Raw genomic sequence first — 22,473 nt, 5'->3', positions numbered from 1 at the left:
CAATGTGACTCCACCCTGTCAGGGGCGGGAATGAGAGTCTACCAGTCGCACTAGATAACTGGAGGGGTGACCCAGGCAGCCCCGGAGAAAGGGAGGGCAGTGTTTGCCCCTAGGCCCAAGGTCACTGGGCAACCGGTGGACACGAATTGTATGCCTCAGGCCAAAGGCGCAGCCCTAAGAGCGCGTCAGTCCTCTGGGCCTTGGCAGTGACTTGATCCAGTGTCCACCCATCCGTGGGACAGGCCGCAGGCCTAGGCCTGACTCAGCCTCTGACTCAACCGACTGGTGGCCAAAGAGCTGGAATCCTACACCACCTCACCTCCTTTTTCCCCGCCTCTGGCGATTGTCGGGAAGTCCCTCCCTAAGTCACACTTAAGGCTTACAGAGGGTTGCTGGAAAGGCCCCTAGAACTGGGACAGCTTTGGGAGGTCCTGATACTGGGCCCCGTGGCCACCTTCTCTTTCAGGTCTCTGTTTCTCTTGGGTGAGTGCCCTACGGCCCTGCCCACCATCTTCTCAGGGCAGGGTGGGGCTACCCTCTCCCACTGACAATTCAAGGCCTCTGACTTGGGACCCTGGCGGGCACTTCAGAACTACTGAGCTCACTGGGCAGGGTTTCTGTGTCACTGGGTCCCAAGCTCTGGAGGAACAGATCTGGCCCCAGGAGTACTGCCCCCGGCAGCCACTACCCTCTCCTGGGTAGCTGGCATGACTCAGCCCAGCATCCATCTCAAGTGCAGGTCAGAGGCAGCTGAGAAGGGGGAGGAGCAGGCAGAGCCCAGAGAGGACTCTGGAGAGAGAAGGCAGCCTATGTGGGAAGGGACATTCTCCTTTCACTTTCTGCACCAGCTGGGACATTCTGGAGAAACCGAAACCAGAAGAAATCACTCTTCCTTGACCAAAGTAGGCAGACATACAGACAGGGTCCCAGCCTGACCCCTATGACCACAGAAAGGGGTATGTCTGGGGTGCAAAGAACTGGTTTTGACCTGGGGCTGGAATAGGGAATGGAGGCAGGTGGAGGGAGTGGCAGCTCAGCAGAGGGCAAACCCAGAGTGGGCCAAGTTGCCTCTGTACCCAACAGGTGGGTCCCAGAGGTCCTGGAAGCCTGAAGCCCCTCTTGGCACTCCGAAACAGCCATGGCTCCCAAGCGCAAGGCTCCTGTGCAGCAGGAGGGCCCTGAGAAGAAGAAGGGACGGCCGGGGGTAGAAGAGGACAGTTTCCACTCCACCGCTGAGGCCCTCAGAGCCGCACCCGCAGAGAAGCGCATAATCCGAGTGGACCCCTCGTGTCCACTCAGCCGCAGCCCCGGCGCCCAGGTAAGCCTGCTCGGGAGCCTGCAACCTCCTAGGTATAGATACACTCCACCTCCTCCCCTCCCCACTGGGGCTTGGCTCTGGCCACACAGCTCTAGGCTCCCAAGTAAGCCAACTCCCAAGACTCCAAAGATCAGGCAGGGCTACATCCTATCAGATCTGGGCCGGTCGTTTCTGTGCTTAGACCACAGGGCGGGCCCCTGAGCTGCCCAGGCCTCTCCCTGCCACACTTAAAGCAGGGCTTTGACCCCCTGAGTCTCCCCAGGGCTCACCTATGCTCCCTCAGACCAGCCCCACAGGGCAGGCCTATCTCCCGCTGAGATCCCTCATAGGGCAGGGCTGTGGGCCCAGTTGTGTCCCCCCAGAACCTCTCCCCACTGCCCTGGTTTAGCCATGTCTCCTCAGACTTCATCCCCCAGGACAGAATCAGGACCTCTTCAAGCCTTCCCAGACAGGGCCTCCTCTGGTGCCCCTGTGCTGTCAGGGTACGGCTGGATACGCTGGCCCACCCAGGGGCAGCCCCCACCAGCCTGCCCTGCCCAGGCCCCCTGCCACCCAGGTATATGGAGACTATGACTGCACCCTGAACCAGACCAACATCGGGAACAACAACAACAAGTTCTACATCATCCAGCTGCTGCAAGACGGGGACAGCTTCCTCTGCTGGAACCGCTGGGGCCGCGTGGTGAGTGCCCGCCCTGCTCCCGCCTGCCCGCCCCTCTCCCTGCTCAGCACAGGTCCCCTGCTACCCAGGGTCCCCACAGTGCACTCAGGCCAGAAGGTCACAGACGCTGACCCTCCCAGGCGCTTGGCACGGGGCCTGGCCGGCAGAGGCCAGCAGGGGTCGTAGCAGGGGTCGTGGCGGGCACCCCGCTGAAGGCCGTCGATTGCAGGGAGAGGTGGGCCAGTCGAAGCTCACCCCCTTCGTGTCACTGGAGGACGCGAAGAAAGACTTTGAGAAGAAGTTTCGGGACAAGACCAAGAACAGCTGGGCGGAGCGGGACTCCTTTGTGGCCCACCCGGGCAAGTACACGCTGATCGAAGTGCACGGGGAGGACGAGGCCCAGGAAGCCGTGGTGAAGGTGAAGTGGCCAGGGAGCGCGGGCGGCCCGGGCTGAGGGAGGGGACGAGCAGACCCTGCCAGCCAGCCGGGCTCTGCTCTGGCCGGCGCGCTGCGCAGCCTCGGGCACGGGCTTCCCCCACCGGCCGCGGTCTGGCCAACGCCAGGCTAGTGCCTGGCCCTGCTCCAGGCACAGGTGCCCGCCCAGCCGCTCCCCTCCACATGAGCCCTCTGCCCCTAGGTGGACGGAGGCCCAGTGAAGACTGTGGGTCAGCGGGTGCGGCCCTGCTCCCTGGACCCGGCCACGCAGAAGCTCATCACCAACATCTTCAGCAAGGACATGTTCAGGGATGCCATGGCCCTCATGAACCTGGGTGAGGGCAGGGAGACCGGCAGGGGGGCGGGGGGCCGGCGGGGGCTGGGGGCTGAGTCTCCCCACTCTCCGCACCCCCTAGACGTGAAGAAGATGCCCCTGGGAAAGCTGAGCAAGCAGCAGATCGCTCGCGGCTTTGAGGCCCTGGAGGCCCTGGAGGCGGCCCTGAGAGCCCCTGCAGAGGGGGACAGGGACCGCAGCCTGGAGGAGCTGTCCTCGCACTTCTACACCGTCATTCCCCACAACTTCCGCCGCCACCGGCCCCCGCCCATCGACTCCCTCGAGCTGCTGCAGGCCAAGAAGGACATGCTGCTGGTGAGGGCTGGCGGCTGGGCCCCCTGACAGGCTGGGCCAGGGAGATGGGGAACAGATGGCCCGGATGGCCCGGAGAGATGGGCTGTGGTGTGCAGTTCACAGGGCAGACACCCGACCAGGTGTCTCTGGGCAAGGGGGGTGGCCATGGTCGCAGTCATGGGGGAGGGGGAGGGGAGGTGAGAGGTCGAGTGGGCGGAGGAGCTGCCAGTGCCCCTCGCCGCAGGTGCTGGCGGACATCGAGCTGGCCCAGACCCTGCAGGCAGCCCCCGAGGAGCAGAAGGTGGAGGAGGTGCCGCACCCGCTGGATCGCAATTACCAGCTCCTCAGGTGCCAGCTCCAGCTGCTGGACCCAGAGACACCCGAGTACAAGGTGGGCTGGGCCCGCAGGGGAGCCAGGCTGACAGAGGGCACCGGCCTGCTGCCCTCCGCGCCCAGAGCAGTCCCTCGGCCTCAGCCTCCTCTCTCCGGGTCCTTGGGGCTTGAGGAGAGCTCGGGGTGGGGAGGGGGCTGGCGGGGGTCACCCACACGTCCCTCGCCCTGGGCCCCCAAGAGTCCGCTCTCCCCGCAGATGATCCACACCTACTTACAACAGACGGGCAACAGCCACAGACGCCCTGTTCTTCAGCACGTTTGGAGAGTGGACCGAGAAGGGGAGGTGAGGGAGCAACCCCAACGCCCTCCCTTCCTCATCACCGCTCTGACTCTTAGGGAGATGATCTCGACTTACGTGTCCCTGCCTGAGTTGTCTTAGCAACTCTGCCCGGTGTCCACCGGGCCTGGGTCTTGTGAGTGTATCCCCGAGGGTGTGCGTGGCCGGCGGGACCCCAGGCCCCGGTCAGACTCTCTGGATGGCAGGGAGAAGCACCCGAGCGGGGCCGGCATGGCTCCCCCGTTTTTCACCTCCGCCCCGCAGGGAGATAGGTTCCAGGCCCACTCCCAGCTGGATAACCGGAAGCTGCTGTGGCATGGCACCAACGTGGCTGTGGTGGCCGCCATCCTCACCAGTGGGCTCCGCATTATGCCACATTCCGGCGGCCGCGTGGGCAAGGGCATCTACTTCGCCTCGGAGAACAGCAAGTCGGCCAGCTATGGTGAGGCGGCCCGAGGCCAAACCCTGGCTGGGCCTGGGGGTTGGGGGGTCTGGCCCGGAGTTGAGGCAGTCTGTGGAGGAGCCGGGAGAGAAACCCTTGAGTGGGGACCGACCAGAGCACTCGTGGGGCATCCTGGGGTTGGGGGGACTCGGGCTTCCTAGAGGGGCTGTGGGGATTGAGTGAGCATGCTGACCAGGCCTGGGAGCGGCGGCCGGAGGACCCTTTGAGGTAAAGCAGCCAGGGGGTGTCACAGAGGCTGGGAGGCTGTGGCAGGTCAGGACCGCCGAGTGTGGCCTGACAGTAAAGCTGAGAGCAGAGGTCTCTATGGGCGGCGGCCTGGGGCCCGGAGGATCTGGGGGCCCTACCCAGAGAGCAATGGGGAGCGTGTCTGGACCTGATACAGCGGGGCTCAGTGGCTGTAGCCACCGGAGGGTGGCAGAGACCAGAGGCCGCGGGGAGGGGGCGCTCTCCTCGGGCAGACATGATGGGCACCAGGGCAGAGGAGGTGGGAGAGGAGGGGATCCGGCAGAGGGAGAGGGAGGAGGCGGGGCGGCAGCACGTGCGAAAGGGTCAAAGGTATCTCTAGTGACCCCCAAGTTTCGGTCCAGAGGTGTCTTCACTGAGGTGACCTCACCAGACCGGCTCCTCAGCCCAGGCTAACCCCATCCGTGGAGGCCACCGCCTCCCCCCTAGCCAAGACAGCACAGTCCAAGGGCAGATGGCGCTGAGGTTCCCGGATGTCTGAAGCTGCTCAAGGCCGAGGGTTCTGGCAGAAGGGCAGGGGGTGCCTAAGAAAGTGTGGCCAGTGGCCTCAGGAGAGCCAGTGCAAGGGGCTCCCAGAATAAGGGGTGAGGGGTGCTGGTGGCAAGATCAGCAGAGCGGGCTGGGGGAAAAGCACCCTGCCCCGGACTGGTCACCGGGAGGCCATGGCTGACCTTGGTGTGGGCCGCGGGGGTGCAGAGGCCTGGCCCCAGGGAGAGAGATGGGGGGCACGGCCAGACACCAGGTATGTCTAAGGGTGGAGGAAGAGTGGGCACGTCTCTGCGCTGGGGCAGCAGCCAGAGGAAGTGGCAGTGCAGCCTAGGGGGTCAGGGCGTCAGGCAGGAGGGCTGAGCCACACAGCCTGAGCCTCCCCGTGGCCTCCAGTTACTGGCATGTCATGTGGGGCCCAGCACATTGGCTACATGTTCCTGGGAGAGGTGGCCCTGGGCAGAGAGCACCACATCACCAGGGACGATCCCAGCTTGCAGCATTCACCCCCCGGCTTCGACAGCGTCATCGCCCGAGGCCACACAGAGCCTGGTGAGTCCCGGTCCCCAGCAGCTGCGCAGCCTGTGGGTAGAGGTGGGGCTGAGATAGGGGACCAGGGTGCTTTCGAGGGAGGGGAGAAGAGAAGGGGCTGTGGAAAGGGACAAAAAGAATCAGGCTTCCTCGCTGCAGTCATTTACTTTGTCTTTCAACAAGTCATCCCTGGGTATCCAGGAGGGCTTCAAAGAAGAGGTGTCATTGACTGGTCATTGAAAGATGAGTAGGTGTTTCCCAGGCAGAGACGGGGGGAGGATAGTCCAGGCAAAAGGCCCAGCCTATGCGGTGGTTTGCAAGTTGGCAAGATGGGAAAGTGTGGGTGTTCCCTGTGGCAGAAGTGTTGAACACAGGGGGCAGAACTGGCTGGTAAGGCCAAGGACCGGTGACCTTGGGGTCACCCGTGGCCCTTGCTGTACCCTGCAGATTCCTCCCAGGACAGCGAGCTGGAGCTGGACGGCCGGCGAGTGGCAGTGCCCCAGGGCCAGCCCAGGCCCTGCCCAGAGTTCAGCCATTCTTCATTCTCCCAGAGCGAGTACCTCATCTACGAGGAGAGCCAGTGCCGCCTGCGCTACCTGCTGGAGGTGCAGCTCTGAGCTGCCCGCCCTCCCCACCGCCGCCCTGCTGGGGATGGACTGTCAGTCACAACCTTCTTGCCCACCTCTGCTGGCCCACACCACACCCGCTGGCCCTCCGATGTCCCCGCCGTGTCCCACAGTGATCCTCACTTCCTCCGGTCTCTGTTAGCCCTGGCCTGGCTGCGGCCCCAGAGTCTCTGGTGTTATTCCTGGGACAACAACACAGGAGCCTATTCAAGGCTGTGCAGTTTAAGGGGCACAGCCCGAGAGTGGATCAGACCCTATATCTACCTGGGCCCAGACTGTCTATTTAAAAGAGGTATGATCACCAACATAGGCTAGACTTGAGGCGCGCACAGCCATGCTTATTAAACACTGCTCGCTCACCCCCTGGCTCTGTTTGTCTGTGCTCCGGTGACCCACCCCCGCACACGGAACCCCAGCCTCACACTCACCCCCACCCTGGCCCATCGATGTCCATCACTGCAACAACCCACCTCCTGTAATCCTTGAGCCTCCGAGGGCGACCCTCACCGTCAACTCAGAACCATTGGTCATTTGGGGACCCACCTGCTGATTCTGTCCATTAGCCCAGAGGGCCAGGCAAACCAAGCATTGCTCATGTCTCGGCACCCACGTGCGTGTCTTACAAACGAGCTGAGCGTATACCCAAGGGGCCCAGCTCTGAAAGCGCTGTTAGCACCCCAGGTGACCCTGTCCTGACACGAGGGCGTGGGTGCGAGAGAGCAGGTCACGACCCAGCCCAGGGTCATGCACAGCGTCTAGTCATCATGTTCCTTTAGTCTCCTTGAAGCTGAAACCTTTCCTCAGACATTTTTTTTCCTCCCACGCCTTTGACATTCTTGGCACTCCTGAAGAGCACAGGTCAGGTGTTGTGTAGACTGTCCCTCGGTCTCAGTGTGTCTGAGGTTTTGTCATGATCAGATTCAGGTACTGCAGTTTGGGTGGCAATGGAACACATGATTGATGCCTCCTCGGGACATTCTTCTTCTGTTAGGGAGGGACATGTCACCGGCAAGGTGACTAACTTTGATTGCTTCATTATGGTGGTGCCACCAGGGGTCTCTCCACTGGAAAGTTACCATTTCTCCCATTTGTACTCAGTAATCTATGGGGGAAATAATTGGAGAGACAAATGTTCCGTTCCTCATCAACTGCCACCCACAAGCTTGAAAATTCATTGACGATTTTTGCTTCAATCAATAACCTGAATGGGCTGTTGCTAAGGGTGGTGGCAAACAGCAGTTTCCTAACTCCATGATTTCTTTTTTATGCTTATTAATTCATATTCCTCTCCCTCTATTATTAGTTTGAATCTATAGATTCTTGTTTTGTGCCATCGGTTACAACCCCATCACTGTCATTATTTATTTAGAATCTCAAACTGTCCCAGATCTGGCCGACAGAAAGTCCTTCACGCTGACTCTTGTGTCTCCATGATTTCTGAGCACTTCCTGACTTTCTGCCATCACAAGATGTCCCAGGCTCATCATCTTGCACAACCCTGGAGCCAGTCATTTCTCCAAGGATCCTCAGTTCCCTGGAGCAGGAAGTGGTACTTAGCATACAAGATCTGGGCCGTAGGTGTGCTCTTTGATGCTGGGTATCATTGCTTGAAGCCCTTGTAGCAAAATAGCTAGGATGTATGTATGTGTGAATAAAGAAACACATCTATCTCTGTCTCCTTCTCCAGTTCTAATCCAACACCACAGGCTACTACTTTCACTCTTCTCCAATTCCACGTTTGTACTTCCCTTCTCTGACAGTAAGACTCTTGGTTTCCACTAACATCAATATTTTTACTGGTCTGCTCAATCACACTCAGAAAGGAGACTCGGAATTCCTATCCCCATGGCCATTGTGAAAAACAAACTTTCTAAGCCGAGCTCAAGATTTAGTGACTGTTTTTGGAGATTATCTTTTTGCCTTTAGCCCGAGGTCAATGAATTTGAAACTGTTAACATGTTACTTGGATCAGTTATTTATTTACCTTCAGTGTGGTTATGTTGTTCATTTGAAATACAGGTAGGTTCATTTGTTTCTGCTTATGCTCGCCTTTAGGGGGTTTTCATCATCTTTATTGATTTATTATTTTCAATTCTAGAACACCAACAGAGTTCCAAAAAGTCCAACCTATACAGAAGTGTGTGCTCAGAAGGGCGTCCGTCTCCCAACCCTTCACTGCATTCCTATCCACCTGCCGTAGGAAGCCAGGGTCATTAGTTTCTAGTTTACTTCTTTGGGCAACATAAAAAATAAAAAATAATTTAAAAAAAGATAAAGACAGATAAACTACAAAGTTTTAATTCAGTGGAAATATTTTGGAGGAACATGCACTCTCCAACCTACCGCAGTCCCCACCTCTCCCTATCGCTCTCCCCAGTCCATTTCCTCCCCCCCTCCTTTTAAAGGAGTTTTCACCTGGAAAGAGCACTTTATTTTTTATTTTTATTATTATTATTTTTTTAGCACTTTATTTTTTTTTAACTGATTTTAGAGAAAGAGGAAGGGAGGGAGAGAGAGAAACATCGATTTGTTCCTGTATGGGCCCTGACCCAGGATTGAACCCACAACCTCTGCACATCAGATTGATGCTCCAACTCACCAAGCCACCCAGCCAGGCCCTGATCCATTTTCCTCTTTGCTATTCCTTCCCTGGCCTTCCCCAGGCCCTGGTGGCTCAGGGGCTACTCCAGGCCTGCAGGCCTATCTGGGCAAGGAAAAGGCTGATGCCTTCTCTTCCCTCTGAACAAAAGCGTCAAAAATCCAGCTTTACCCTGGCCGAGCGGCTCAGTAGATGGAGCATCATCCCGCCACCCTGAGGTCACAGGTTCAAGGTTGGGGGTTCAATCCCTGGTTAGGGCACATACAAGAAGCAACCAGTGAGTGCACAACTAAGCGGAACAATGAGTTGATGCTTCTCTCTCCCTTCCCCTTCTTCTCCCTCTCTCTCTCCCCCTCTCTTTCCCAAAAGGGGGAAATTTTTAAAGAAAAATTAAATACTTCTGGGGGAAAAATCCAGCTTCACCTAGAGGTGAATGCCTATACTGAAGCTGTGAGGAGCCTAGAAAGCAGGTGAGCTGGGCCCCAGCTACAACTCACCTGGGACACATTCCTTCCCTGTCTGGGCGCCAGTTTTCTCACCTGAATAATGGAGAATTGGGCTGGGGCCCTTTAAATCCCAGCAGGAAGCAAGTCAAACCAGGAAGCTAGTCAAACCCAGAGGTCCATCCCCCTAGTCTCTACCACCTAGAGCTGTACTGATGCCAACCATGTGCCTGTGATGGGTTCTAGGGGCACAAGCATGACCAAGACACAGACAAGGTCCCTGCTCTCATGGGGCTTACATTCTAGTAACACAGGCTCTAAACAACCCCATGCAGAGATGTGAAATACAGAATGAATCAGGTAAGAAAAGTGCCAGGAATAACAATTAAGCAGGGTAAAAAGAGTAAGGATGGGAAACTGGAATGATCTCGAAAGAAATCAATGGTCAATGAAGTCCTCTCTCAAGCAGAGACCTGAATTAGGTGAGGGGGCGAGCCATGCACAGATCTGAGGGCAGGAAATAGCAAGTGCAAAGATCCTGAGGTGGGAACCAATTCGGCATGTGAGAGGACCAGCAAGAAGACTGCTCTGGCTGGGAGTAGCACAGGCAGAGAGGAGGGTGAAGTCAGAGAGATGGGGAGGTTCTACTCTGATGACAGGAAGCTCCTAGCGGGATGAGCGCAGAGTCACGGCCTAACCTGAATTGTTTTTGGAGGAACCCGCTCCAGCCACTATGAAGAGTGGAGCATAGGGTGTGTGTCAGTCAAGGTCCAGTCAGCAAGACAGAAATCACTCTAGGTATCCCAGAGGAGAGGGATTTGATACAGGAAAGGAACAAACGACAAATGGAGACAATGAGGCAACCCAAAGATTAGCAGCAGCTGGAAGCTGCTACCACTCTTAGGTTGGAGTGATAATAGAAGGAAATGATATCCCAATGTCCAAGGGCCACAGGGCCGCCCACAGGCAGCAGGCAGTACCATGGAGGGGCTGCCTGAAGGAGAGAGAGGCTGCCCTCTGGGGAAAGACCGCAAGCCCCAGGCTGAGCACAAGAGGGAGAACTGCGCGACCTCTGCTGCTGTCTCCTTCTGCACCCCGCTCCGCGCGCCGGCCTCTGCCTGCTCTGGGCCCCTCCACAGGCGCCTGGGCACTTCCACGGCACACCCTCCAGCCTCCAGCTGGCAGCTGCTAGGACCCAGGGGGCTGGTGCCAGGCCCTGCCCCTCCCTTGCCAGCTCTGTGTCTGTAAAGGGCAACATCAGAGTGACAGCCAGTACCATCTCCAGCAGGGGCTGAGCTGCTGGGGCAGAGGAGAGGGCCCCAGCCCCAGCCTTGCAGCCCTCCATGGGGCCTGCCAAGTCCCCGCGAGGATGGCGGCCTGGGCAGCAGAGCCAGCGCCTGGGCGGCCTTTGAGGTGAGTGGCTAGAGGAGCAGGAGACAGGTGATGGAGATAGGGGGAGGGGAACCTTTCCATTTCGCTTTCTGCATCCCAGCACAGGAAGAAGCCTGAGTTTCTATAGCCAACGCCACAGGGCCGAAGGCTACACAAGTCGCAGGCTCCATGTGGCTGATCCTGGCGGTTGTCGTGGAGGCAGCAGCACTGCTGGGCAACGGCGCGCTGCTAGTCGTGGTGCTGCGCACGCCGGGACTGCGCGACGCGCTCTACCTGATGCACCTGTGCATCGTGGACCTGCTGGCAGCCGCCTCCATCATGCCGCTGGGCCTGCTGGCCGCGCCGCCGGGGCTGGGCCGCGTGCGCCTGGACCCCGCGTCCTGCCACGCCACGCGCGTCCTCTCGGCCGCGCTGCTGCCCGCCTGCACGCTCGGCGTGGCGGCGTTGGGGCTGGCGCGCTGCCGCCTCATCGTCCACCCGCTGCGGCCCGGCGCGCGGCAGCCGCCCTCCCTGGTGCTCACGGCCGTTTGGGCCGCGGCGGCGCTGCTGGGCGCGCTCGCCCTGCTCGGGCCGCCGCCCGCCCCGCCCCCAGCGCCCGCGCGCTGCTCCGTCCTGGCCGGGGGGCTCGGGCCCTTCCGGCCGCTCTGGGCGCTGCTGGCCTTCGCGCTGCCCGCCCTCCTGCTGCTCGGCGCCTACGGCAGCATCTTCCTGGTGGCGCGCCGCGCTGCCCTGCGGCCCCCGCCACCCGCGCGCGGGGCCCGCCTGCGCTCCGACTCTCTGGATAGCCGCCTCTCCATCCTACCCGCCCTCCGGCCTCGTCTGCCAGGGGGCAAGGCGGCCCTGGCCCCCGCGCTGGCCGTGGGTCAGTTCGCAGCCTGCTGGCTGCCCTACGGCTGTGCGTGCCTGGCCCCCGCTGCGCAGGCCGCGAAGGTCGAGGCAGCCGTCACCTGGGTGGCCTACTCGGCCTTCGCAGCTCACCCCTTCCTGTACGGCCTGCTGCAGCGCCCCGTGCGCCGCGCGCTGGGCCGCCTTGTCCGCCGCGCGCTGCCCCGGCGCCCGTGGGCCTGCACTCTGCGGACCTGGCTCCCGCGGGCACTCCTGCAGCACCTCCAGAGACCTCCAGAGGGCCCTGCCTTGGGCCATTCTGAGGCACCAGAACAAAACCAGGATTTGGCAGGAGAGGAGATCCTCAGCGTACCAAAGGCCACCTGAGAGGAGATTTGTCTCATACACTGAACTGGAACCGAAAAAAGGAGGGTGGTATCGGAAGAGGCCCATCCAGCCTCCTGCACATGTGGTGGCAGGTGCCCTGCCGAAACTTCTGACTTCGGGAGGAGAGAAAGGGGGCCTGCAATCTGGGAAGGCCTAGAGGCTACCGGGAGCTAGGAATCCCGGCTTCTGGGCCTAACTGCATGGCCTTGTGCACAGACCAGCCCTTCCCTAGGCCTCGTTTTCCCCATCTGTACCCTGGACTGTCTCTAAGGGTTTCTCCAGCTCAGTGGTTTGGACACCCACAGATGGTCCCCAGGCCAAGGAAGGGGCAGAGGTGGGCAGGATCCCAGAGAGGGCTCTAAGGGCCCACAGCTAAAGGGATGGGCCAAGCAGGGCAGGGCCTGGGTTGCTGCCACAGCAGGCTGGACCATTGGGGAAACGCTCAGGAAGACTTCCCTGACGTCTATGCCGAGGAGAGGCTCGACAAGCTACTGGACCTCCTCCCATCAGCTTCTAAAATGCTCAGAAAACCACTGGCTCAGTTTGGTGCTAGAGGCAGGAGGCTGGACCTGTCTCCTTGAGGGTCCTGAAGCCCCAGGATCAGGGCTGGTGGATTCACAGATGGGGGTCCTCTGGAGCCAGCTGCACCCATTTTCTGGAGGTTTCTGCCAACATCCACAGTGTTTCACAGCTTCCTGGTCTCAGAATATTTATTCAAAAACAGGGATTGAAAAAACTGTACAGAGTGTCTGCTGCTGAGAACTCAGCCCGGCCCCCATGCGACTCCCCCAGCTGCCTGGCAGGGCCCCTTCTCTGGGTCGCCTTCTGCCAAGCCCAGCCAGTCCATTCCAGTCAAAAGGGTATCTGTGGAAGCTGCAGGGGTCTGCGGGGAGGTGGGGAGAGAGGCGTGGCCCCCAGCCACCCCCAGCCCTTCTCCCGGATCCCCACAGGGGGGCGGTACGCTGGGAAGCCCTAAGGGGTGGGGAGTGCATGAGTGACCCCCGAAGTGGGGGCGCTAAGGATGCTCCCTGCATCCAAGCACAGAGCTAGAGGGAGGGAAGCCCCCTACCCAGGGCTGCCGCAGCTCCCAGAACCCTGGGCCGGAAACCACCCCCACTCTGAGCGCAAGAACTCCCACAGACCGGGGCCGGGCAGGGCTGCCTCAGCCATGCTTCTGGGCATTAGTGGTGTTTGGGAGCCCAGGCTGGAGTCTCCCCGGGCAGGCTGGGCGCGGAGGCAGCCCCTGCCGGCGGTCTCGCCTGCCGCCGCTCCTGTGCCTCCGCCGGCCTCAGTAGGGCGAGAACTTCTGCCGCTCAGCTTTCTTGCTCCCATTGGCCGCTGCCATCTTGGCAGTGTAGGCCGCCAAGCCCGGCGGTGGCCCTGGGGAGGCAGGTGGCAGAGCCAAGAAGGGCACAGGCTTGAGGCCGATGAAGTTGGACAGGGAGATGGCGTAGGGCGTGCCCAGCAGGCCTGGGGGAGCCGTGGGCAGGGCCGTCAGGGGCGGCGAGAAGGGGGCAGGCAGGTCTGCGGGGGCGGAGCCGGGCGTCCCCCCAGAGGTAGACTTGGCCGTTTCTAGACTGGAGAGAGGGATAGGGGGTGGGGGTGGGGGGGAGATGAAGGGGAAGATGGGATGAGAGGGGACAACAAGGGCAAAACCAGGGGTGAGATTAGATGAAAGAAAGGGAGAGAGGGGAATGGAGGCACGGCCACACGGGGTAGGTATGTTAGAGGGGGGAGATGGGAGAGGTGGAAGGGCAGGGAGGGAAGACAGGACAGCAGATGTCATTTGGAGTGAGGGGGGGAATGGGGAGGCCAAAGGCCCAGGGCAGAGAGCTAGGCGTGGGTCCAGAGGACGCAGGAAGGGATGTAGAGGGGAAGGTTCCGCCACATGGAGGGACTGAGGCTGAGGACCGACCCAGACAGAGAGGTCAGCTCTCCCCACCCGCCTCGCCTTCCTCAGGCACATAAGCCCCGTGATCCTCGCGCCCGCCCACGCTCACCAGGCAGTGATGAGGTACTGAGCCAGGGCGATGGAGACCGGGGACCCAGTGATGGTCACGTGCCGCTCACCAGCGCCCTCTGCTTGGTTCCCGATCTTGATGTGTGCCCCTGACATCTGCCGGATCTCACTGATCTTGCTGCCCTGGCGCCCAATCACGCAGCCAATCAGCTGGGGAGGGGGGAGGGGAGCGGAATTCAACTCTAGGCAAGGCCTAGACCCCTAGGCCCCCTACCCATCCGCAAACCACCCCACCCCTGCTCACGTCATTGGGAACCAAGAACTCCTGTGAGCTGGTCTGCACGCCAGGATCCAGTCCTAGGGAGAAGAGGGGTTGGGCATGGTCTGGGCCTTTCCCACTTCCTAGGGGCTGCCTGGCCCCTTGGGGTCTGCCCCTGCCTCCTTCTGCGGGGCTGCTTACCTGGCACCATGCTCGGTGAGGCAAAGGGGACTGCGTGGCCCGAGAGCTGCTGGAGCTTGGTGACCTGAGCCAAAGAAGAAGGGTCAGAAGTCAGAGGAGGCTTGATTCAGGAGGGGGTGCCTTGGGCTGTGGACACTCACCTCAGCTGGGGTCACAGCCCCGTACTGACCCTGCACGGAGAAGCCCTGTGGGGGGACAGAGTGGGTGAAAGAGGGTCACCGTGACAGGTCAGGGCAGCAGGGCCACAGTCCTTCCTCCCCGCCTCTCCCTGGACCCCCCATGCCCCCTTCCATCCCCTCCACCATCTCAATCCCCCTTCTCCAAAGATGCTGCCACCCCTCTGCTGGTCCCCTCACCTGGTTGGCGGAGAGAAGGACGGTACCTAAGGAGAGGCTGGGGTGATACGGGATAGTGGCTCCTTTGGGCGGGGACTGGAAGGCACACATGAGGAGGCTCCATCAGGACCCTCTCAGGCCACCCTGACCTCCCAAGGGTCCTATGTTCTCAAGGCCCATCCCGTGACCCCCAGGGAAAGGCATCCGACACCCAGAGCTCCAGCTCCCTCCCCGCTGCCCCCCACCTTGCTGTCCCAGGCGTAGGACTCAGAGCCGGACCAGACAGGCCACAGGCCCAGCCCCTGCCCCTTCTCCCGGCCCTTGAACAGAACCTCCAGGATGACAGCGCAGATCTGGCGCACACACAGGATGATGGCATCGGGCACCCCGGACACGGTGACAGCGCGCTCTGTGGAGTTGGGGAGCAGGTCTCCCGCCACCTGCACCTGGGCACCGGTTGTCTGCAAGCCAAGGACAGGGTCCACTTCTAGCTGCTCCCACGGCCCAGGGGAGGGCTGCTCAGGCTCAGAGCTCCCCGGGGGACAGGAAGCCGGAAGCCCAGGTCTGCTCTCTCAGCGGGAGGGGGGACTCCTTGGGGAGGTGGCACTCCCTTCCCCGCACCTCTCTGATCTCCTTGATCTTGGTGCCAGCCTTCCCAATCAGTGAGCCGCACTGGCTGGCGGGGATGACAAGGCGGAGGGTCACCGGAGGTCTGGAGACAGTCCCACCATTGGCAGGAGCAGAGCAGAGGTCCTGGGCAAAAAGACCGTGGGTTGGCCTCGCACCCCCCCCCCGCCGCTCCCCCACCCTGGGGGGAGGCCCTTCCACAGCCCCAGTCCAATGTGAGAGCCCTGCCTGGGCCTGGCCTCCTCTCCCACCCATAGCCGGAGTCCTGTCCCTCCCAGGGGCCCAGCCAGTCACGCACCTCATCTAGCTTGAAGGCGATCATGGACACCGCGTGGAAGACTGCCGCGGTCGACCCTGTGATGGTGGTGATGCGCTCCGGGCAGGAGCCCTCAGAGATGGTGATCCGGGCGCTGCTCTGTGGGGGCGGGACACGCCAGGGCAGTGGGCCCCTTCCTCCCTTTCTCGCCAGCGACCCCCCTGCCCACCTCCCTCACAGGCCCCCCCCCTCCAGGGGCACTCGCTGGGCCTCCCTTCCCCTCCGAACCCAGGGCCCCCCAGTGGCTTCGCCCCCCACCCCATCCTCACCTGCTCCCGGATCCGTTTCACCGTCTCTCCTTTCTGCAGGAGGAAACACAGGCAAAGGCCCTTAGCCCGAGCGGTCGGGTCGGAGCCTCCGCTCCTGGACGGAGGCCTCCGGTTGAAGGGGACAAGGAACAGAACTCAGCACCTACCTTCCCAATGATGCTGCCCACCTCCTGCAAACAAGACAGAGGCGGAGTCAGGGGTGACCAGAGCGCAGGCCTGGCCCCTTCAGCCTGCCTGCGTGCCCACCCCCTGCAGGACACAGGACACCTGAGCCCGGAGGCCAGGCCTGCCCGCGCCTTGCCCTGCGCCCCTGCCAAGCCCCGGCAGAGACCCCTCACCTTGCCGTGCATCAACATCCGCAGCGTGAGGGTGATGCTGAGCTCCGGCTCCTCCTCCAGCCCCGCATCTGAGCCGCTCATCCTGTCAGGCGGGGCTGGGGCCTCGGAGGCCTGCGGCTGTGTCCACGCTGCGGCCTGGTTGGCTCTGTCAGGGCACCGGGACGGGGGTTAAGCAGGAGCCCCGCTGTCTTTTGGGTCCCCTGCCCTTCCATGCGGACCCCATAGCTGCACTAGCCAAACTCTGAGAGAAGGGAGGCGACAGGGACCCCGAGTCTCAGCTCTCCCACTGACTGGGGTGCCTGCGTGGGACTCCCAAACGGGTGCAACCCTGGACAGCTCACGGCACCCATCTGAGCCACAGAGTCCCCATGTGGGTGAAGAGGAAACCAAGTCCTACCCCCAAAGAGTTGTGAGAATTAAAATGAGTTAAACGCATAAGGGGTAGGCACCCAGTACATCGGAAGAAAGAATGAACGAGGAGGCCTCTGGGAGGCCAGAGAGAGGGAGGCTGCTCCCCGGCCTCTTGGAAGAGGAGGCCCCTCTGGATGAGGCATAGCCAGGGGTCTAGGGAGGAGTGGAAGGGAAGACCACGAGGCTCACAGAGGGGCCCTCTGGCTGCTGCCTCCCGCCTGCCTAGCAGTAGTGGCTTGGGGGCACAGGCTGGGAACCCCCCCTCCAGAGGCTGTCTTTGCCTCCTGGAGCTCACTGAAGCAGAGGCATCCTGAGGACAGGTCTGAGCAGGGGTTCGTTCAGCACTAGGGAGCGGGGGTGGCGGGGGCCCGGGGTCTGCACAATGGCTTTCCAAGCCCTCTCCCATGTGCTGAGGAGGTAAGTGTCCCAGCTGGCCACGTTCCCAGCCCGGAGCACTTTCTATTCTACCACAAACAAGTCACTTGGGCTCCCAGTCTCGATTTCCTTACCCACAAGATGGAGGGAGTGCTTCCCCCCTGGGACTGGGTGATGGGTAAGAAAGCGATTTGGGGGGCTGGGAAATGTCAGGTCTGGTAGCTGATGGAGAAAGGAGGAGCCAGAGATTAGCTGCTGGGATTAGCCCAGTCGCCAGCCGTCCCTACCCCTCCCTGCCCGACCCCTTTCCAAGCCCTGACTTAATCCTGAACCTTAATCCTGCCTGGAAATCCCTCTCCTCCAGGGCTGTCTCCTGCCAGAGCTCAGCCTCGATGGGAGCTCACTAGGGGACCAGATCCCAAGAGGGACACGGGGCCTAGGACCCACTGGTGCCAGGACCGGGCCCTAACCCTGCGCTTCCCTCCTGCCTGGGAGAGTATGGGGCAAAGGTGGAGTGCCCAGCCTACAGCCCTCCAGACACTCTGCACACCACACCCCTCAGCCCCTGCCCTGTCCTGACACGAGTCACGGGCATGAAGCTCTGTCCAATACCCTCTCTGGAACAGACCCTCCAACTAGCCAGAGCTTGAGCATGGAGTCGGAAGGATGGCCCCGAGCTGGGCTCTTTCCCAGGAAGCCTGAGAAAGCCACGGCATGGTATGAGGCTTGTTTCTTCATCTGTACAATCGGGGTGACAACCCTGTCCCCCCAAGCATCCAGTAACTGTTGCCTCCCCGGAAGTTGCGCCTCCTCCATTCTCCTTCACCCAGAGGCTCTCCAGAGATCAGAGGTCAACTGTGGCCACAGGGACTAGGCTCTGTGGGCATCCTAGCCGGCCTCGTGCTGGCTGCCCTTGTGAGCCTTCCCCCAGCAGCCGGCATGTCCCCCGCGGAGCCCTGGTGACAATGTGCTCGGTGTCCGCCTCCCGGACAGCCAGCCCAGGAGCTCCTCACAGCAGGAGCCAGGGCTGACACCTTCCTGTGTCCCCAGAGCTCGGGCCAGATAAGGCACTCAGAACACACTGGCTAGCTGGACAGGTGAATTCACCAAGCAGGACGGGAACCTCATGCCTACAGAGGGTCTTGTAACCTGCCCAAGGTCACAGGGAGCTGGGGCGTGGCAGGACCAGCAAGGTCCTGATTGGCCATAGGTCCCCTCTGCCGTCCCTTTCCGTATGTCCCATATGAGTCTGTGAGTCCTCTTTTTGGAGGAGGGGACTCTTCAGAGGTGGGGAGCAGGCTTTAGTAGTCTCTGAGTCCCCTGCCTGGCGAGCAGACGTGGGTTGTGTTTAGGAAGGACTAACGACTTGCCTACAGCCCTGGTCCTAAGTGACAGGATTTTCAGGGGCACAGGAACCCCTTTGAGGTGACAACTGGTGGGAGGCCTGACATCGTCCTCCTACCATTTCCACATCACCTCCTGGGGGCCCAAACCCCGGGAAAAACAGATCAGAAGGGCTGGAACGTGGCCAGAACTGGGGCTCCTGCCCGGAAAAGGGTAAGGTCTGTGGTAGAGCCCCACTGCCCCAAATTCAGTGGGTGACCTTGGCCAGGCCTTCGCCTGACCTGGACCTCAGTTTACCCACCTGTGCTCTGTGGGTGTACACTCACGTGCCCAGGTGGGGGGGGCAGGGAGGGAGTTGCTGGTGTCTTTGTGTCCTTCCTGTTCTGAGGGACCCCAAGGTCTTTCCTGTCTTTAGGAGAACAAGGAACAAGGGATCCTACACAGGTTGCCCAAACTCCTCTCCGAGGGGCCCTCAGAACAAGCAGCCGATTAGGCATACTGGCTCCCCTTCTGCCCTCACTGGGACTACGGGGAGTTACTCGCTGCCCCAGCCTGGTGGGTCCTAGGTCCCTGCTGGGCCATCCACAGGGTAGCCACGCCTCATGCCACACTGACCTCCAGCTCACCTCTGGGGGCAGCCAGCCCCCTCGAGTCAGCAGGGCTCCCTGGCAGAACACACCCAGCTTAGACCAGGCCTCCGACCTCTGTGTGTTCCCCCCTGCCCCCCAGACCCCCTCCCCAGACCAGTGCCCACTCCTTCTGTCCCTGGCTTCCTGCCACTCAGGCTGGAGAGGGTGTGGGGGGGTGACAGCTGTGTAAGCGATGGTGGCTGCCCCTTCCTGCCCCTCCCCCCCAGCTGTCTCTCTCTCATGACAGCTGCCCAATCAAAGGGCTGGGGGCTTAGCCAGCTCCCCCTACATGCAGGGATCAAGTGTCCACCCAGGCTTTGTTCTGGAGCAAGAACAATCCCGGGGAGGGGAGGGCTCCTGGGCCCAGGCTGCTCGAGTGGCCTGGCCCTCCCCTCGGGGGATTCCCTCCGCTCTGCTGGCCAGAGCATCTGGACCAACTCGGGCTTGTAGACCCACCTGGGCTCGGGGGAGAGAGGGGTCCAGCCTCCAAGTGCACCCCCTACCTCGGCTCCCCCAGCATCCCTCAGCTCCCCCACCCCCTAACCCAGCAGCCTCCCACACCTATTCCAAAAGCAGCCATTGCTGGCCACACCCAGTGATGCTAGGGAATGCCCGGGACCAGCAGAGCAGGGCGTGGCCGGGGCTGGACACCGGGCCTGGGGGCTCCGAGGGCTTTGGCCTCCCCGTCCTTGGCCTTCCCGCATGCTCCCCCTTGGTGATGAGCCGGGCCTCCACAGAACTGACCCAGCATCCTTGGACCCATGTGCCCAGCCTCTCAGCCTTACAGCCTCCCAGGATGGCCATCCATACCCACTTCTTGGGGGCATGTGGGGCGGAGGGGCCTGCAGGGGAGCAGCCCAGGGTTCCCCAGCCCCAGCCTCTGGTTCTGAGCGCAGGGCCGTCTTGTGCACTCAGGACTAGACGGAGTAGCGACGCTCTGACAATTTGGTACCAGAAATACAACAACCTTCTCAGAGCACCATTAGGCACTGCCCCCCGAATCCGCACAGCCAGGGGAAAGCAAGGCAGGCCCGGGCCCAGGCGGGTGCTCCGGAAGAAAGGGCGGGTTTGTGGCACAGCCCCACCCACTGGTACCCATCCTGCACTGTCTCACCCAGATTGAGAAAGGTCTCTAGCTTCCATCCTCCATCCTGGAGACCGGCTCACTGGGCTGCCCAGCAGCCGTCCTTGGCTCTTCGGTGCTCAAAGAATGGAGGTTGATTGCCATAGACATGACTCAAGGGCCTTCAGGACCTGTCCCCTGCCAACTTCTCCTGTCTCATCCCCACCCCATCCCCCACACAGCAGGCCGCAAAACACGCCTAGCACCTTCAGGCCTCTGGGCCTTTGCCCAGGCTGATCCCAGCTTGAAATGCCCTTCCTCCCCATTCTGATAGAGTCCTCAGATGCTACCTCCCTGTGAAGCCCCTGCCCACCTTCCAAGTAAGATGTCATCGCTCGGGCCTCTAGGGCCCCCAAAGATATGTCTACAACTAGAAGGAGCCCCAGTTGGGCATTTTGGAGCCTGTCTTCCCACAGGAGCCAGGACCAGGCTCAGTGTGCAAGGAGAAGAGAGGGCTCATGGGGTCTGAAGCGTCAGGGACCAGGGATGGGGCAAAGGGTCTCAGAAGAGCGGTGAGGGCGGGACAAGAAGATCCAGGGTGCGGGGGGCCAATCACGTGAGAGCCAGGGTCTGCCGAACGGGATTCCCAGCACCCCCGGCCCCTGTTCCTGCTGTTTCTCTAGGTCTAGGGGCTCCCCAGGCATGCCAGTGGAGTGGGGGGATTTGTGCGGTGCTTTGAGACTTCCGGGGGGCCCAAAGTAGGTTTCCCCATGAGGAATAGGAGCTGGAGGAATAGCCCGGGTGTGGCATCAGTTTCCCAAAGCCAAGCTCAGCATGTCACAGCTAAAAGGGCCTCAGAAGAGAGGAGCCTGAGGCCCAGAGAGGAAGGGGCTTGTTGGTAAGGCGACAGGAGAAGCCACTGGCGGAGCTGGGAGAACCCAGGGTCCACCGAGGTAGCTCAGACCTCTTTCCCCAGGAGGTCTGCGCCACAGGGCAATGGTGATGGAGCCCAGAGGGGGGGCAGTGATGGGAGCAAGAAGGGTGGACAGAGCCTGTCTGGGGACACAGGGCGGGGCAAAGCCAGCCTCCCCGTGGCCTGGGCCTGGCAGGGTGTGTGGGCCGTCCGCTCCCAGCCCCCCACCCTGAGCATGCAGGAAGAACAATCCCCTTGTGTTCAGGCAGCCTGAGTCTGCATGCTGATGAAGGCCGGGGGGTGGGGGCTGGGATGGGGGCGTCCTGGAGGCTGAGAGCGTTCCAGGGCCCAGAAGGGCTAGGGGACCTTCAGAGGAAAAAGGATGGGGACCCAGGTGTCAGCCCTGAGGCAAGGAGAGTAACCCAAGAAACAGTGAGGGCCGGGAGTTAAGGTTAAGTCCCGGGTTTCTAAGAGCTCTTTGTGGGGGAAGGAGGGCCCTGAGGACACAGGCCTGGTTGGTCCAGCATGAAGGTGATCATCCTGGGCTTGGTGGGAACCAGCAGTCCACATTCTGGGAGGAGGGAATGCAACTGGCCCCGGGTCCATCCCGTGAAGACCACTCCCCAGGGCGCTGGGGCCACGTGGGGCAGTGGGTGCCACAGGTCTCAAGATGGCGGGCCTGGGACAGGGGAGTGAGGAGGCAGGCACCTCCCTATTCTGACCAGGCAGGCTCCAGGACCAGGCTGAAGTAAGTAGCCAAAGCCCCCCCAAAGCCCCCAGGATGCCTACTAGAAAGCCAAGCCAGAGCTGAGGGGCTGAAGAGCCACAGGGCACTAGGGACCACTGCGAGCCTCCAGCTGTCATCTCCACACCCCCCTGGCTTGGGGGTCTGTGTCCGGCCCCATCAGAGACTGCAGAGAATGGGAAGGGGTGTGTACTGAGCCAGGAACTGCAGGGCAATGGCAGATGGGGACAGAGCTGGAACAGAACCACAATCCGGGGCAGGAGGTCGAAAGCAGAACAGGTCCAAAAAAACAGAAACAGCAGGTGAGATGAGGGCCTCGAATCTGGGGTCTCAGGTCCAGGAAGCTCCTCCCCGCTGTTGGGGGCTCCTCTGCTGCCCAGCGCCCCCCAACTGTGCTGGCCTAGGCCCGTGTGGAACAGGGACCGTGTTCCTCGCAGTCTTCCAGTCCCCCAAACTCAGGACCCCGGCCTGTGCATTCCGGCGCCGGCTCCCCGCCCCCCGGCCGAACCCCCAAACTTCGCGGCCCGCGGTGCCCCGCCCGGCCCGCGCCCTACCTCGCTGGGGCTGTCCTGCGGCGGCAGCGGCGGCGGCGCGGCGGCTGGGCCGCTCAGTCCCACATTGTCCCCGGGAGAGGCGGCCGCTCACAACTGCGAGTGACATCAGCTGCGAACAATGAGGGGTTTGACAGGCGCGGAGCCCGGCCGGCCCGGAGCCCGGCTCCGCGCCCCCCCACCCCCACCCCCTGGCCCGCCCGGCCCGGCCCCTCCCCGCCCCCTCCCCGGATCCGATTACAGCGCGGCGGGCCCGCCCCAGCCGCCCCAGTGCCGCAGCCGCCTGCCCCGCCCCGCGCGCCGCGGTGCGCCCCGCGCGGCGGCCGCTTCCGGGAGGGCTGGGCGGCCTTCCCCTCGCCGAGCTCCGGACCGCCGGGAATGGGGGGCGCAAGGCGATCGGGCCAGAAGCGGCGCAGTCCTTCCCGTGCCG

General features: G+C 61.7%; 3 protein-coding genes across 10 annotated transcripts; 2 read left to right on the top strand and 1 right to left on the bottom strand.

Moving 5' to 3' along the window:
- The first annotated feature begins 337 nt into the window (after positions 1-337).
- PARP3 (poly(ADP-ribose) polymerase family member 3) lies at positions 338-6,420 on the top strand. Of its 5 annotated transcripts, none has more exons than XM_066351264.1 (11): positions 338-483; positions 1,084-1,318; positions 1,875-2,000; positions 2,209-2,397; positions 2,617-2,749; positions 2,831-3,063; positions 3,287-3,433; positions 3,632-3,718; positions 3,977-4,154; positions 5,301-5,456; positions 5,987-6,420. In XM_066351264.1, exons 2-11 carry the CDS (start codon positions 1,139-1,141, stop codon positions 6,175-6,177), a joined length of 1,620 nt encoding a protein of 539 aa, XP_066207361.1. In that variant the 5' UTR covers positions 338-483; positions 1,084-1,138; the 3' UTR covers positions 6,178-6,420. The 5 variants fall into 5 exon arrangements, with proteins under 5 accessions (XP_066207361.1, XP_066207362.1, XP_066207363.1 ...); XM_066351265.1 differs by having other exon boundaries at positions 364-466; XM_066351266.1 differs by lacking the exon at positions 338-483 and adding an exon at positions 535-739.
- Positions 6,421-9,454: 3,034 nt separating this feature from the next.
- Positions 9,455-11,826, top strand: GPR62 (G protein-coupled receptor 62). The gene is made up of 3 exons (XM_066351690.1): positions 9,455-9,463; positions 10,243-10,375; positions 10,623-11,826. The coding sequence occupies exons 1-3, from the start codon at positions 9,455-9,457 to the stop codon at positions 11,705-11,707; spliced, it is 1,227 nt and encodes a 408-aa protein (XP_066207787.1). The 3' UTR covers positions 11,708-11,826.
- Positions 11,827-12,399: 573 nt separating this feature from the next.
- PCBP4 (poly(rC) binding protein 4) lies at positions 12,400-22,226 on the bottom strand. 4 transcript variants are annotated; one of them, XM_066350936.1, is made up of 15 exons: positions 22,047-22,226; positions 18,444-18,551; positions 16,933-17,020; positions 16,013-16,157; positions 15,821-15,844; positions 15,675-15,707; positions 15,388-15,504; positions 15,084-15,215; positions 14,795-14,923; positions 14,484-14,558; positions 14,268-14,312; positions 14,128-14,191; positions 13,972-14,024; positions 13,708-13,877; positions 12,400-13,284 (listed from the first exon to the last, which is right to left on the bottom strand). In XM_066350936.1, exons 1-15 carry the CDS (start codon positions 22,150-22,152, stop codon positions 12,996-12,998), a joined length of 1,578 nt encoding a protein of 525 aa, XP_066207033.1. In that variant the 5' UTR covers positions 22,153-22,226; the 3' UTR covers positions 12,400-12,995. The 4 variants fall into 4 exon arrangements, with proteins under 4 accessions (XP_066207033.1, XP_066207035.1, XP_066207034.1 ...); XM_066350938.1 differs by having other exon boundaries at positions 12,400-13,087; XM_066350937.1 differs by lacking the exon at positions 18,444-18,551.
- Between the last annotated feature and the right edge of the window lie 247 nt (positions 22,227-22,473).

This window comes from Saccopteryx leptura, chromosome 10 (assembly GCF_036850995.1).
Source record: "Saccopteryx leptura isolate mSacLep1 chromosome 10, mSacLep1_pri_phased_curated, whole genome shotgun sequence".
Lineage (NCBI taxonomy): Eukaryota > Metazoa > Chordata > Mammalia > Chiroptera > Emballonuridae > Saccopteryx > Saccopteryx leptura.
The sequence above is the reverse complement of the archived record's forward strand: the minus strand, read 5'-3'. Positions and strand labels throughout refer to the sequence as shown.

What these genes read in the sequence shown, in the direction of transcription:
- PARP3 (XM_066351264.1), top strand. Translation starts at nt 1,139, where the DNA reads ATGGCTCCCAAGCGCAAGGCTCCTGTGCAGCAGGAGGGCCCTGAGAAG. An exon ending in CATGGCCCTCATGAACCTGG is followed by an intron (nt 2,750 to 2,830) that starts GTGAGGGCAGGG and finishes CGCACCCCCTAG; the next exon opens with ACGTGAAGAAGATGCCCCTG. An exon ending in CAGAGACACCCGAGTACAAG is followed by an intron (nt 3,434 to 3,631) that starts GTGGGCTGGGCC and finishes CTCTCCCCGCAG; the next exon opens with ATGATCCACACCTACTTACA.
- PCBP4 (XM_066350936.1), bottom strand. Translation starts at nt 22,152, where the DNA reads ATGTCACTCGCAGTTGTGAGCGGCCGCCTCTCCCGGGGACAATGTGGG. An exon ending in GCACTCCCTCCATCTTGTGG is followed by an intron (nt 16,158 to 16,932) that starts GTAAGGAAATCG and finishes GTGCCCTGACAG; the next exon opens with AGCCAACCAGGCCGCAGCGT. An exon ending in TGGGCAGCATCATTGGGAAG is followed by an intron (nt 15,708 to 15,820) that starts GTAGGTGCTGAG and finishes TTCCTCCTGCAG; the next exon opens with AAAGGAGAGACGGTGAAACG.
- GPR62 (XM_066351690.1), top strand. An exon ending in CAACATCAGAGTGACAGCCA is followed by an intron (nt 10,376 to 10,622) that starts GTACCATCTCCA and finishes GAGTTTCTATAG; the next exon opens with CCAACGCCACAGGGCCGAAG.